This window comes from Pecten maximus, chromosome 9, assembly GCF_902652985.1.
Source record: "Pecten maximus chromosome 9, xPecMax1.1, whole genome shotgun sequence".
Taxonomy (NCBI): domain Eukaryota; kingdom Metazoa; phylum Mollusca; class Bivalvia; order Pectinida; family Pectinidae; genus Pecten; species Pecten maximus.
In genome coordinates, this window is record NC_047023.1 from 17,211,520 (window position 1) to 17,227,171 (window position 15,652).

Here is a 15,652-nt window from a genome sequence, read left to right on the forward strand (position 1 = left end):
ATATATAATAGTCGCCCAAAGGTTTAAATAGACATTCATACACTATCTGACTCTATATATTGCTTCAGTATTCTATCTTGAAGATCAACGTTGGTCTTTTGTCTCCTTGAATATCAATTTTAAGGTATGTTTTCAAAACTCTCTTGTTTTAAGATTAAGGAAGTGTTAGACCGTTGACGGCTACTCTCATATATACAGTTGTTGAGATTTATATGATAAATGTTTTAGGTTCGGTTGAACATTGTGAAATAGACCATAATTCAGTATTATATCTTGAAAGTCAACCTGGTTCTTCTTGAATTATCTATTTTTTTTTTTAATTATTTTATGCACTATATGAATAAAGTAAAATGGAATTCGTAGGTGCCGATGCATATTTAAAAAACAAAAGTAACAGATTTGGAATCGCTCAAACTGTTACTGATTTCGTTCCTTTAATATTCAAAATAGCTACCTTCAGACGGCCATTTTTTTAATAAATGAAAATATCACATCGTTCATTTTATACAACTGACAAATGATGTTACTTAACAAACAATACTTTAATAGGTAAGTCACTGACATGGCTACATTTAAGTTTGGACGATCCTGTTGATACTGACTGAACCAGTTCCGCGACTGATGACGTACACATAGGGATGAGGGTCGCTGTTGATGATGTTCTGGCGAATGATTCTGTCAACACAACATCAAGATGGGAGTTGTTATAAACTACGCAAAAACATGATAAAGGAACAATTCTTGGTATCGAAACATCCAATCAACAACAAAATTGAGTTTAAGGGATATGGTGTAAACGAGAACTGAAGGGGCATTGTGTCAACAAACCGATATATAGGGGTATTGTGTCAAAAAACCGATCTATAGGGGAATTGTGTCAACAAACCGATCTATAGGGGAATTGTGTCAACAAACCGATCTATAGGGGAATTGTGTCAACAAATCGATCTATAGGGGAATTGTGTCAACAAACCGATATATAGGGGTATTGTGTCAACAAATCGATTTGAAGGGGCATTGTGTCAACAAACCTATATATAGGGGTATTGTATCATTAAACCGATTTGAAGGGGCATTGTGTCAACCGATTTGAAGGGGCATGATGTCAAACCGATTTGAAGGGGCACGGTGTCAAACCGATTTGAAGGGGCATGAGGTCAAACTGATTTGAAGGGGCATGATGTCAATAAACTGCACTGAAGGAGCATTGTGTCAACAAATTCATCTGAAAGGACAATGTGTCAACAAACCGATCCTATTGTAGAGGAGCAGAAATTACAAGTCTAATTTGAATTTGATTGCCTCTTCATCGTAATCAATGATTTCCCTAGTTACTCACCCCATGTCGGAAATAATCCCGTCTCCTGCCGCTGCTGACCCCTGAGCTTGTCCCCACTCAGCCGTGACGTTTCCCAGTCTATAAACACTATTGAAGGTCGGTGTGTTGACTGACAAAGTGTAGAGGTATATGAGACCATTTCGTGTTGCTGCAGCTATGATAGGTACAGAGTTGTAGTGACCTGCTGCAAGAACGTTAGGTTCAGGGCCCTGAAATCATGACAAGCACATTTGATTTAAACATGTTCATTGTCAAACTTATATCAAAGGATTAACAACAAGTTATAACAACTTACCTACATCTTCTCCCAATGTATATTTTCACATAGAAAAACCAATTATGCAATGAAAACAATGTATTACTGTCAAACTATGTTAGTTGATTTAATAAATGTTCTACCTCTAGTAAGAAACGGTAAGATGCGGGTTTCCAAACAAAACTGAATTCAACGTTTAAAGAGATAAAATTTGGATAATTGTATCCTTTTTTTGAAGACATTCTCACAAAGGTACCCGCAAGAACAGCTGCATTGTTTATAAGGTTTGCGCTAAAATATCGCACTGAAGGTACATATCATCCTGTTACAAAAATAGAATAAGCGGAGCTCTGGAGTTAGTATGATTGAACCTTTTGATTGGTTGCTTTGATTGCACAGTTGCGGGAATTAATTGTGTAGCCATTGTAAAATGCATTATATCGACTGTCCTGAGGTGCAACGAGTAACGATCAATATAATACCACTCCTAACGACGATATTTAATACCACTCCTAACGACAGTATATAATACCACTCCTAACGACGATATATAATACCACTCCTAACGACAGTATATAATACAATTCTTAACGACAGTATATAATACCACTCCTAACGACGATATATAATACCACTCCTAACGATTATATATAATACCACTCCTAACGACGATATATAATACCACTCCTAACGACGATATATAATACCACTCCTAACGACGATATATAATACCACTCCTAACGACGATATATAATACCACTCCTAACGACGGTATATAATACCACTCCTAACGACAGTATATAATACCACTCCTAACGACGATATATAATACCACTCCTAACGACGATATATAATACCACTCCTAACGATTATATATAATACCACCCTCAACGACGATATATAATACCACTCCTAACGACGATATATAATACCACTCCTAACGACAGTATATAATACCACTCCTAACGATTATATATAATACCACTCCTAACGACGATATATAATACCACTCCTAACGACGGTATATAATAACACTCCTAACGACGATATTTAATACCACTCCTAACGACAGTATATACTACCACTCCGAACGACAGTATATAATACCACTCCTAACGACAGTATATAATACCACTCCTAACGACGATATATAATACCACTCCTAACGACGATATATAATAACACTCCTAACGACGATATATAATACCACTCCTAACGACGATATATAATACCACTCCTAACGACAGTATATAATACCACTCCTAACGATTATATATAATACCACTCCTAACGACGATATCTAATACCACTCCTAACGACAGTATATAATACCACTCCCAACGACAGTATATAATACCACTCCTAACGACGATATATAATACCACTCCTAACGACAGTATATAATACCACTCCTAACGATTATATATAATACCACTCCTAACGATTATATATAATACCACTCCTAACGATTATATATAATACCACTCCTAACGATTATATATAATACCACTCCTAATGACGGTATATAATTCAATTTATAACGACAGCATATAATACCACTCCTAACGACGTTATATAATACCACTCCTAACAATGTTATATAATATCACTCCTAACGATGGTATCTGATATATTTAATAATCAAGGTAATTAAAACCATTCCTTATCGATTTATATAATACTGCTCCTACCACTTCTACTATCCCATTACTCCTACCAGTCCTGCTATTCCAGCCACTCCCACAATCCAATTATTCCTACCACTCCCACTATCCAATTATTCTTACCACTCCCACAGTTCAATTATTCCTGCCATCCCCACTATCCAATTATTCTTACCACTCCCACAATCCAATTATTCCTGCTAACCCCACTGTCCAATTATTCCGACCACTCCCACTGTCCAATTATTCTTACCACTCCCACAATCCAATTATTCCTGCTAACCCCACTGTCCAAGTAATCCTACCACTCCCACTTTCCAAGTAATCCTACCACTCCCACTGTCCATTATTCCTACCACTCCCACTGTCCAATTATTCCTACCACTCCCACTGTCAAATTATTCCTGCCATCCCCACTATCCAATTATTCCTACCACTCCCACAATCCAATTATTCCTGCTATCCCCACTGTCCAAGTAATCCTACCACTCCCACAATCCAATTATTCCTGCCATCCCCACTATCCAATTATTCCTACCACTCCCACAATCCAATTATTCCTGCCATCCCACTGTCAAAGTAATCCTACCACTTGCACTGTCCAATTATTCCGACCACTCCCACTGTCGAATTATTCCTACCACTCCCATTGTCCTACTATTCCTACCACTCCCATTGTCCTACTATTCCTACCACTCCCATTGTCCTACTATTCCTACCACTCCCATTGTCCTACTATTCCTACCACTCCCACAATCCAATTATTCCTACCACTCCCACAATCTAATTATTCCTGCTATCCCCACTGTCCAAGTAATCCTACCACTCCCACAATCCAATTATTCCTGCCATCCCCACTATCCAATTATTCCTACCACTCCCACAATCCAATTATTCCTGCCATCCCACTGTCAAAGTAATCCTACCACTTGCACTGTCCAATTATTCCGACCACTCCCACTGTCGAATTATTCCTACCACTCCCATTGTCCTACTATTCCTACCACTCCCATTGTCCTACTATTCCTACCACTCCCATTGTCCTACTATTCCTACCACTCCCATTGTCCTACTATTCCTACCACTCCCACAATCCAATTATTCCTACCACTCCCACAATCCAATTATTCCTACCACTCCCACTGTCCAATTATTCCTACCACTCCCATTATTACTACCACTATTCTACAACACCTACCACTCTCGTTATTCTACTGCTCCTAACACTCCACCTATCGCATTACTCCCACCACTCTCTGTATTCCTTTATTCCTTCTACTCTCACTATTCCTCCCACTCCCACTATTCCTATCGTTTCCACTATTTCCCGTTACTCTTACCTATTCCACTATGCCAACCACTCCCAATACTCCCACCACTTCCATTACCCCACTATTCCTACAAATCCCACTACTCCTACCACTTCCATTACCCCACTATTCCTACAAATCCCACTACTCCCACCACTTCCACTTGCTTTGGTTTAATTGTGCCCTGGTCTAAAAATGGATGTCTGCGCCAAAAGTCATAAAGTAATAACGAAATTGTTATAAATCGACATTTATATACACCTTATTTTGAGTGTGTGTGTTTTTTTTGTTTTTTTTTTTTTAATTATTGAAAATATCAATTGTCACTCGACAATAGATGCATTTATAAGGATACCTAGACGCTATATACAGTATACCACTGTTCGATAATATTCCATTCCACAGGGCGACGACATAAAAAAAACTCCAAAAACATAATAATAATCCGTGGGAAATGTCAACTCGAAAGTAATACCCATTTGGAAATTTCGGAAACAGCAAGTACTGTTTAGTTTGTGAAAATGAGATATTTGAACCATAACAAATTTTCCGCGTGCTAATAGGTGATTTACCAGATCATCAGAGCGCGTGTCACTCTCATCTGAAGGACTCGATGCTGTATCAGAACAGTCCCCATTGAAAACAGCCGGGAAGTCATCCTTGGCGCGAGTCTCTAGTTGATCACCTGTAGTGTATGTGAATGACTGTGACAGGGTGTTCCAGAAGCCGAGATCCCTCCCTCCGAACAGGTGAATGTCACTGATAAGCCCTGAGATGATACTACGTCCATCTACAACGCTCATGTGAGCTCGCCCTAAAAAATGGAGGAATGAAATAATACATAATGTACTGCAATAAACAAAAGGATTTCAACACGTGAGTATAACTATTAATTCTTTTTATCGATTTAATGAGATCAAAATATGTCATAATGGAAAACTCTTGTTGGCGGCCGGCTTCGTTTTTTGTGGTAAAGGTTGGTAACCCCATTACCAGTTTATGATGTGACCGCATATTGGGGTGTCATGGAGCCTCAATAACAAATGATATTAAGACGTTATTGGTCGAGATTCTTACCAAGGCGTGCGTTGCTGTTGAGGTCAGGAATCAGATTTGCTGGAATTTCTTGTGCGTCAATTATTGAGTCTAGTGAATGACATGTAAACATTTTTTTCAAAATTGAATATTATATATGTAACAAAAGAAAGTATGGACATTAAAATGATAAGATGATAAGATTAGTTAACTTCTACAAAAAAATACATTATATATAAATAATCACGGAAAACCAATCTTTTTGTTTTACAGTCAAGCAATTTGCCCCGCATATATGTTTGTATTTCTGAAGCACTATTTAGCTTCCTCCATGGAATTTCATACCGTTTGAACGCCTGTTATCACTGAATATTCATAGACGGATGAAGCCAAGGTATATAACAGTGTTATTCATCATTATACCTATAATGCTCCTATTATGAATTGCTAGTTTAAAGTGGTATTTAAAAAAAGAAAATTCCAGAGAAGATACTTTGAATGTTTCAGTGATACTCAGAAAATATTTATCTATTTACTTATGTATTCATTCATTATATAAACCTCCATTGAGAAATTTCACCAAAATATGACATTACAAATATAGCTACAAGTTTGTGAAATTATCGTGTTAATTTATGTGGAGACAAATAATGTACCAAAAAGCAGCGTGTGTCCTCGTCCGTTATCAGAGTAGTCCACTCCCTGTTCAGCCATCGTGTAAGTCCTCATCGCACCCGTGTTGGCAGTCACAACATAATGTGACGTCATTCCCTGAACGTAGACGGCAGCAGTCGGTTGGTACATGCCTTTTACGGCATAATTCGCGACCATGTTGATGCCTTTAACAACAAATGATGACGGGTCACGGATAAAGGATATTCTACCACAATAGGTGAGTGTATCATTACAACTGTTGAATAACATTCAGTTTATACCACACGTGGAGTTAGCTTTGAGTAACTTATGAGTTTTGATTGGTTGACACAATGACCTTTGACGGAACTTTTTATAATCACCTGGGGAAACGCGTTTTGATTGCTTATACTGAAAGGCTGCTTCGCAAGGTCCAGGATATGATAACTCACAAGTAGTTCACAGGTTTTGTTATACTTTCAAAAATATATATAGATTTTTCTTCTTTTCTTTTTTTTTTTCTTTGAAAAATAAAAAAAAATGCTTATTATTTGTTTCGATTTGAAATAAGTTGTAATATTTCCATTTATTTTCGTATTTGTCATTTTTGCATATTAATTAGCGGGATTTCACTTTAGGTTGTATCCTTATAACCCACCCATGATATTGCGAAAAGAGTTTACGTTGAAACAAAACAGGTCAATTCTTCCTCAGAATAGCTTTCCTATCGTAGTAGGAACAGATCACACACCCACTCACAAAACTCGTGTCATTTGCAACTTTTGAAAAATAACTTACTCAAGCGAAAAAAAATACCATATACAACAACGGCTCGTTGTGTAACTTCTATTGAACCAACTGCTCACAAATACATTGAAATATAAAACAGCAGAATCAAAGCATTGAAATACAATCGATATTTTGTCCAAAAAATGCAATAACCAAACCGTAATTCTAACTGGATCGACAAAACGACGGCAAATCCAAACAAAATTTCAAATTTGTATTGAGACCCCTGAAAAAGGGCAAGAGTAATATGGCAACGTTTTCCTGAATCTTTGGCTTGTGCTTCATCTATGCAATTCTAGGTCAAATCCGGGTCAAGTGTGGCTTACGTCTTGGTTACGGAAATATGTAATTTAAATTTGCGTTAGGTCACTTAAATCTGGGAAAGGTCTCTTAAATATTGGGTTATGTCACTCAAATCTAGGTTAGGTCACTTAAATATGAGTTAATCTAAGTTTACCAGCATCACTGTCACTAGCATCTAGCATCTGTGTGCTCCAGTCCTTGACTCCCATGGCGTACATGTCTAACCAACTATCGTTGACAAGATTGATCTCTGCAATTCCATTAGCTTCCTGTAAGCCGTAAATAAAAACATATTTACAGATCACAATTATTTTGATAGAAAAGTTTGAAATGATTTTTGTTATCTAAAACGAACACTTATTTCGGGTTGTCGAGGGTAAATGTCATGTGGAAGTATCGACCTTAGATAAGATAAATTCTGTTCGGGCATGGTGTTGTACAAACACCTGCAATAAGAGCAGCTCGTGTATGAACAGATGATAAGGTAATTCTTAAATAGGCAAGAAAAAAATACTAGAGAATACAGAACTTAATAATAATTCTACCTCAAAATCTATGATGGTGAATTGGTGAATGAGTGGGTAGTATGTAGATAGGTACATTGTAAGTTGTTGGATGGGTGGGTGGCTGATTTTAGGTATTTACATGGTGGATTGGTGGGTGGGTGGCATGTAGGCGATACATTGTAAATTGGTGAATGGGCGGGTAGTATGTAGATAGGTACATTGTAAGTTGTTGAATGGGTGGGTGGGTGGCATGTAGGTAGATACATTGTAAATTGGTGAGTGGGTGGGTGGCATGGAGGTAGATACATTGTAAATTGGTGAGTGGATGGCATGTAGGTAGGTACAATGTACATTGTAAATTGTGAGTGGGTGGGTGGATGTTGGTAGGTACATTGTAAATTGTGAGTGGGTGGGTGAATGTTGGTAGGTACATTGTTAATTGGTGAGTGGGTGGGTGGATGTTGGTAGGTACATTGTAAATTGTGAGTGGGTGGGTGGATGTTGGTAGGTACATTGTAAATTGTGAGTGGGTGGGTTGATGTAGGTAGGTACATTGTAAATTGGTGAGTGGGTGGGTTGATGTAGGTAGGTACAATGTTCATTGTAAATTGTGAGTGGGTGGGTGGATGTTGGTAGGTACATTGTTAATTGGTGAGTGGGTGGGTGGATGTTGGTAGGTACATTGTAAATTGTGAGTGGGTGGGTGGATGTTGGTAGGTACATTGTAAATTGTGAGTGGGTGGGTTGATGTAGGTAGGTACATTGTAAATTGGTGAGTGGGTGGGTTGATGTAGGTAGGTACAATGTTCATTGTAAATTGTGAGTGGGTGGGTGGATGTTGGTAGGTACATTGTTAATTGGTGAGTGGGTGGGTGGATGTTGGAAGGTACATTGTAAATTGGTGAGTGGGTGGGTTGATGTAGGTAGGTACAATGTTCATTGTAAATTGTGAGTGGGTGGATGTTGGTAGGTACATTGTAAATTGGTGAGTGGGTGGGTGGGTGTTGATAGGTACATTGTAAATTGTGGTTGGGTGGGTGGATGTTGGTAGGTACATTGTTGATTGGTGAGTGGGTGGGTGGATGTTGGTAGGTACATTGTAAATTGGTGAGTGGGTGGGTGGGTGTTGGTAGGTACATTGTAAATTGTGAGTGGGTGGGTCGATGTTGGTAGGTACATTGTAAATTGGTGAGTGGGTGGGTGGGTGTTGGTAGGTACATTGTTAATTGTGGTTGGGTGGGTGGATGTTGGTAGGTACATTGTAAATTGTGAGTGGGTGGGTGGGTGTTGATAGGTACATTGTAAATTGTGAGTGGGTGGGTGGGTGTTGGTAGGTACATTGTAAATTGGTGAGTGGGTGGGTGGGTGTTGGTAGGTACATTGTTAATTGTGAGTGGGTGGGTGGGTGTTGGTAGGTACATTGTAAATTGTGAGTGGGTGGGTTGATGTTGGTAGGTACATTGTAAATTGGTGAGTGGGTGGGTGGGTGTTGATAGGTACATTGTAAATTGTGAGTGGGTGGGTGGGTGTTGGTAGGTACATTGTAAATTGGTGAGTGGGTGGGTGGGTGTTGGTAGGTACATTGTAAATTGGTGAGTGGGTGGGTGGGTGTTGGTAGGTACATTGTTAATTGTGGTTGGGTGGGTGGATGTTGGTAGGTACATTGTAAATTGTGAGTGGGTGGGTGGGTGTTGATAGGTACATTGTAAATTGTGAGTGGGTGGGTGGGTGTTGGTAGGTACATTGTAAATTGGTGAGTGGGTGGGTGGGTGTTGGTAGGTACATTGTTAATTGTGAGTGGGTGGGTGGGTGTTGGTAGGTACATTGTTAATTGTGAGTGGGTGGATGTTGGTAGGTACATGTACATTGTAAATTGGTGAGTGGGTAGGTGTTGGTAGATTCCTGTTGAATTGATGAGTGGTTGGTTAGTTGTAGGTGGGTACATGGCGAATTGGTGAGAGGGTTGGCATGTCCCTACGTACATGTACCTACGTACAAGTTAAATTGGTGGGTTGGTGGGTGCGTGTAGGTACGTGGTTGATTGGGGAGTGGGTGGGTGGATGTAGGAAGGTAAATTGTGAATTGGTGAACAGGTGGATGGGCGTAGATTGTTACATGGTAATTTGGTGAGGAATTGTGTAGGTAGGTAGGTAGGTAGGTAGGTAGGTACATGTAGGGTAGGTTAATTGGTAAGTAGGATGATAGTACAAAATATCGATACTTTGTTAGAAAGAGAAGTGGGTATGTAATTTGGTTTAGTTTATTTTAAGGGCGTGGCAGATTTTGGAGGTAGAGGAAAGCCGGAGTACCCGGAGAAAACCACCGAATTATTTTCAGTACCTGGCAACTGACCCACGTAGGTTTCGAACTCGCAACCCAGAGGTGGAGGGCTAGTGATAAAGTGTCGCAATACCTTAATGGGTATGTAAAGGGATATATATATATATATACACAAAATACAAAGAATAGCAAATACACTATAACATCTGTAAGCAATCACAAATTACCCCACACAGAATGAACACATAAAGACAGAATATACCACAGCAAGAATATTGAAGGCAACATATCATAACGTGTCCCACGTAGTACTGTATAAGTGGAAATATTCGCGGTGTAGAAATTGTCGCTTATTTCGCTATCAGTAAATCTCCGCGAAAATTTCCACACGCGAATATATTAACACATAAAAATACTAAATATAAAAGATACAAGTTAGCGCAAAAATATCTTGACGGCACGAAAATATCCACACCGCGAACACTTTGGAAGCTGGCTAAGCGAAAATTTCCACACGCGAAAATATCCACTTTTAAAGTATGTTGGAGAACCTACCGGCAATGTGACGTATGCCCTGGTGTTGTCGTCACTGATGGCGATACCTTCTGGCTCTAAGTCCTGTGAAAACGTCGTGACGATACCGTTGTTATGGTCACCACGGTAAGTCCAACGCAAACCTTTGGTCAAGAAATCGATGGTGCTATCGATGAAAAAAATGTGTTTGATTTATTTACCACCAAAGTGATCTCGCTACATTCAGTTGCATAAATAACAATGTTACAACACAGAAAAACAAAATCGGAATTAAATCGATATGAAAAGCATCAGGCGATAAACAATTGGAATGGAAAGGAATATGGATTTGTTATAGGAGCTCGAAAGGTGGATAGTAATGGTTTTATCTGGACTAGATGAGTACCACCAACGGTCGCATTATACCTAATACTCTACCTAGGTACACGTCCTGCAGGTTAGGCGTAAATCATTTATCTGCTGCCCACATTGCAAAAAACCTAAAACGCTTACTCATACGGAACACCTGGTCTTATGATTTCGAGGGTTTCCATATTAACAATAATTCGCTTAAATTGTACCACTGTGTTGCTACCAACCGCATGTTTCATTAACTTTAAAACTCACCGACTGTCGAAGTAGTTGAATGAGAGTTCCCTGGTACAGGGAGCTCCTGCAGTCGCCAATCGTTTGTCAATGATGGACACCGTTCCTACGGGATCTGTGAACACCCCATTTAACAACCCAGCACGGCCTTCATTGGCAACTATCAGCTTCTCGCAGTCACTGGTGTATTTAAAGCTCTTTGGTGACTCGCCCACTAGAACAGAGGATCAATGTTAGTCTAAGTCCAGGTATACTATGTATAATATTAGGTGTGTTATATTCCCTGTTGTCTCCTCCAAGTCCCTCCTGATCATGGTCACAGGGGTAAAAAAAGTTAGTCTTTAAACAACGTCTTCTCAATAAGATCTAGAGACCTGATATTGTGTCTGTAGCATGTTTGCGTGAAGTGCTAACAAGATTGTACCATTATTTGGTACATATCTGTATGCGTTAGTCCCCGCATGAATTAACACGGGCACCTACAGTTGATATACCTTCATACAACAAAAATAAACTCATAATAATTACACCTACAGCTGGTATACCTTCATACAACAAAAATAAACTCATAATAATTACACCTACAGTTGGTATACTTTCATACAACAGAAATAAAACCACGCATAATAATGCCACCTACAGTTAACAAGAGGAGAAAACACTGGAATTGTGATGAGCAGTCCATTCAAAAACCTTATTTTTCAGGTGATTAATCTTTTCAAAGTATTCTCTATTACTGTTTCCGAGTTCCTGCATACTAAATACTGCAAGTTTGTTTCACTTGAACTTCTGTAATACGTAAATGTACATATTTTTGCGATAACCTTATTTTCGCACTCTTAAGCAATGTTATAACTCTCTCATCATGACAATAATAATTATTAACAGTGAATTGGTTTCTTAGACAAATAGGGAGGATACGACAAAAACTTGTGCTAAGAATTGGTTAGCATTTTGATAACGTGGGCAAAAATATGTACATTTACAGAATATCACTACTTTCATACACATATGTACCTATAATTCTGTTCTGCTTCGTGCAATCGAAGGAGTCACTGACCGATTGGTAGCGATCACATAGGTAAACATGACCTTCTCCGAGAGGGAGCGGGCCCTCGACCAAAACTGCTATAGTATCTCCACAGATTTCAATGTCCACCAAATTTCCCATCAATACCGTCAGTAAAATATTGGGTCTTTAGGCGGACAGGTGATGTGGGATCTCCAATGTCAACAACATGAACGCACTTGTCACCTGTCAATACAAATGTGTTGTTGAAGGCGAAATTTGCAGAGCACATAACCGAAAAATTGCCTTATGTTTGTCATCTGTAAATTCAAATATTTTCCAATAAGGTGACTTTACAAATGATCAAAAATACAATATTAGTGTTTGCGTCAATAATACAACTTAAGGAAACATATGAAATGGAATGTTTCCTAATGAGATCAATATGTCGACCGTAAAACAAGGTCTTCATTAACATGAATCTCTCGAAATCTTGGGTTGTTAATTTTGTCGTCAGTATTCGACAACTGTCACGGAAATCGTGATAATAGGAACATGACCTTGAATATCGAACTAGAACACATAACATCATAGATTAGGGATCAGGGATGATACAACGATCTAAAACGGGAAATAAACAATCGGGGAATTAAAATCATCACATTTATCATATAGCTGAGTTGTACCTTTCCCTGCTGGTAACGGTGTAAATCAAGATCGATGTTAGTGACTGATGTTGAAAGGGTATAATGCGAACAACAAATAAAGATATGCATGGTTACCGCAGGGTTACGTTACCGCATGGTTACCACATGGTTACCGCATGGTTATCGTTACCGCAGGGTTACCACATGGTTACCTCATGGCTATCGTTACCGCAGGGTTACCACATGGTTACCGCATGGTAACCACATTGCTACCCCTGAAAAAGTACAGTACATCGGGAATAAAACTTAGTGTTCCATGTCTTTTGCTTCATCGACGACGACTGCATGCCAAGCAAATGAAGGTCAAATCCGGGTTATGTATCATTCTCAAAATGAGCACTAGAGCAGTTTTTTTAACATTGGGTAGTATGTAGAGATTGTACAGTCATTCAATACACGAGAAGAAAACCTAACGAAAATAAGTGATAAAGTAGTATCTATTTGAAAATGAATAATTAAGTAAAACGTCGTACCTGCGACGTACAACATCCGGGTAGCCTCATGAAATGCCGCCTTTACTGCTGAATCGGCAAACATGTTAATGTTAGCAACGGAACAGTCTGGTAAGTTCAGGTAGCCAATATTTTCCATATATAAATTTTGGGCGAGAGAACTGGTGGCCAAGTAGATGAAAACCAGTAAGCTCCTCATGATTGTATCTGTAAATAAAAGTTAAATAATATTTAAAAAATATATATATATATAAAACAATAGTGAATACCGACAAAATATCGAAAACATCGTTCTAACACAATTACGAACAGAAACATGCATTTGTATGGAGACTTTTGAAAAAGTACAAGGAGAATAAGACCAGGTGTTCCGAAAGTGTAAGCGAGGGTATTTTATAAATGAATCGTTTTGGTATGAATATATGTGTAGATTTTATGTCTAAATTAACGGGGAAAATTCACAAAGAATAAGCGTTTTGGTGTGTCGAAAACAAACCCCTGCTTCAAACCTTTTGTAAACGCTCTCAATTTCAACTATTCAAATAAAGATAAAATTACAGCAAGTATCCCTCAAAACGTTAAAAGTGATTATTTAAACAACACGTGTATCAATTGACACCAATCTTGATAGATGTTGACATAGTTTATATTTTAATATTTATCATAGCATTCATACCTCACTGGTTAAGTTATGATTATTTTTAAAAAGCAAACAAAAAACAAACAAAAAATAGAATCAAAATTTGTGTTATAGCTCCAAAACATAAAAATGTTTTTAAAAGTTGATCCCTAAATATAATATATACATGTATTCTCATAGTATCAATTTAAAACTTTAAAGTATTTTTGAAACAAATATATCTTAATGTCAAGATAAAATTATAAAAAAAAAAAAAAAAATAAAATATAAATCATGTGAAAACACAGTAATAGTAAATTGATTTTGATTTTAATATCCACAAGATAATATAATATTGAAATTACAGATTTTTTTACATACCTGTGAATAGGCGCGGCAAAGGATTTGGAATGAACGAGAGTTCCGCTCAATAATTGCTTATCAGAGACAGACAGGTGTGCAATCTCATGTATGTCGCGGGCAGTCAGGTCACGATAACAGGAATTGGAAAGTCAACGATCGTTTTATAATCACGCGTTATACAATCTAGGGCCTCACTGATTACCTAACAGTATTCTCGCAACGTTTCATATCGAATTTGCACGTTGATAGTAGGAGGCGAATAAAAGTCGGCCACCTGGGGATTCGGATTTTTAATTGTCTTCCAATAAGAGTATATTGGAAGTGTTTTTACTGTGCTCCTTTTGTTGGTGTCAGACTCGACGCCCGTCCTCATATGCGGTGAGGACTTAACACCAATCAAATTAGAGACCCCCACCCCCACTCCCACCCCCACCCACTCTCACAAATTGGCTGTATTTAGCCCCAGACATTAACTGTCACTTTGCCACCTTGTAAATGCCATTTCTTCAGTTTTGATTTAGCATAAGATATGGGTAACTTTATTTTTGCTATTTCCAAAAGTTGTATATTACTTTGGATTGAAGATTTTAAATTGTGTTAATGATGTACGAAAACACACGTGGAATGGAGATTCGTAACAAGTCGTAATTGTAACTCCAATCGATAAGATAAAGGTAACAAATCGACAAAATATATAATACACAAACACCCATGAAGGCATCTGCTATATCCTGGATTACACCCGTAATATAAGGTTAAATTCAGGTGATGCTATATCTCCAAATAGGAACTGGAATGGCGGTAACGGACTACTGGGGATATCAACTACTAACTACTTCTGCCAGCTAAAGGTCTTTAGCCTTTTTTTCTTCTTCTTCTTCTTCCTTTTTCTTCTTCTTTTTTTCTGTAATTTATTTATTAGTTTTGTTCTGACGCCAACCGACCTTTAACAACCAAAATTTGACATTACGCAAGTTCCGTTCTGATTTGAGTGCGGAAAGAATGATACAATAATAGCTGTCACTAAACTCGATGACGGTGTGTACTTACAGTTTAGATATTGTATACACAGGTAAACGCCTTCATGTCAATTCAGGTCATATGTAGATCAGTCACCTGAAAAAAGCAGAATGTCCGGTCATTGTCAAGATGACAATTTGACATGAAATTGTCATGAAATATCACTTGAATAAAAATAATGATTTTTTTATGTCATGTTAACCGGAAATTTACCTCAAATTGACATGAAAATTTCGCCTCAATTCAAA

General features: G+C 38.1%; 1 protein-coding gene across 1 annotated transcript; it reads right to left on the minus strand.

Moving 5' to 3' along the window:
- Positions 1-523: 523 nt before the first annotated feature.
- On the minus strand, positions 524-14,444 carry LOC117335227 (mesenchyme-specific cell surface glycoprotein-like). The gene is made up of 11 exons (XM_033895217.1): positions 14,403-14,444; positions 13,424-13,609; positions 12,252-12,489; positions 11,256-11,448; positions 10,671-10,815; positions 7,484-7,598; positions 6,261-6,443; positions 5,647-5,715; positions 5,142-5,383; positions 1,340-1,548; positions 524-675 (listed from the first exon to the last, which is right to left on the minus strand). Exons 3-11 carry the CDS (start codon positions 12,403-12,405, stop codon positions 573-575), a joined length of 1,413 nt encoding a protein of 470 aa, XP_033751108.1. The 5' UTR covers positions 12,406-12,489; positions 13,424-13,609; positions 14,403-14,444; the 3' UTR covers positions 524-572.
- Between the last annotated feature and the right edge of the window lie 1,208 nt (positions 14,445-15,652).

Coding starts and splice junctions, on each gene's coding strand:
- LOC117335227 (XM_033895217.1), bottom strand. CDS start 12,405: ATGGGAAATTTGGTGGACATTGAAATCTGTGGAGATACTATAGCAGTT. Junction 6,444..7,483: donor TGCTAGTGACAGTGATGCTG/GTAAACTTAGAT, acceptor TTGTTGTTAAAG/GCATCAACATGGTCGCGAAT. Junction 5,384..5,646: donor CAACAGCAACGCACGCCTTG/GTAAGAATCTCG, acceptor TCCATTTTTTAG/GGCGAGCTCACATGAGCGTT.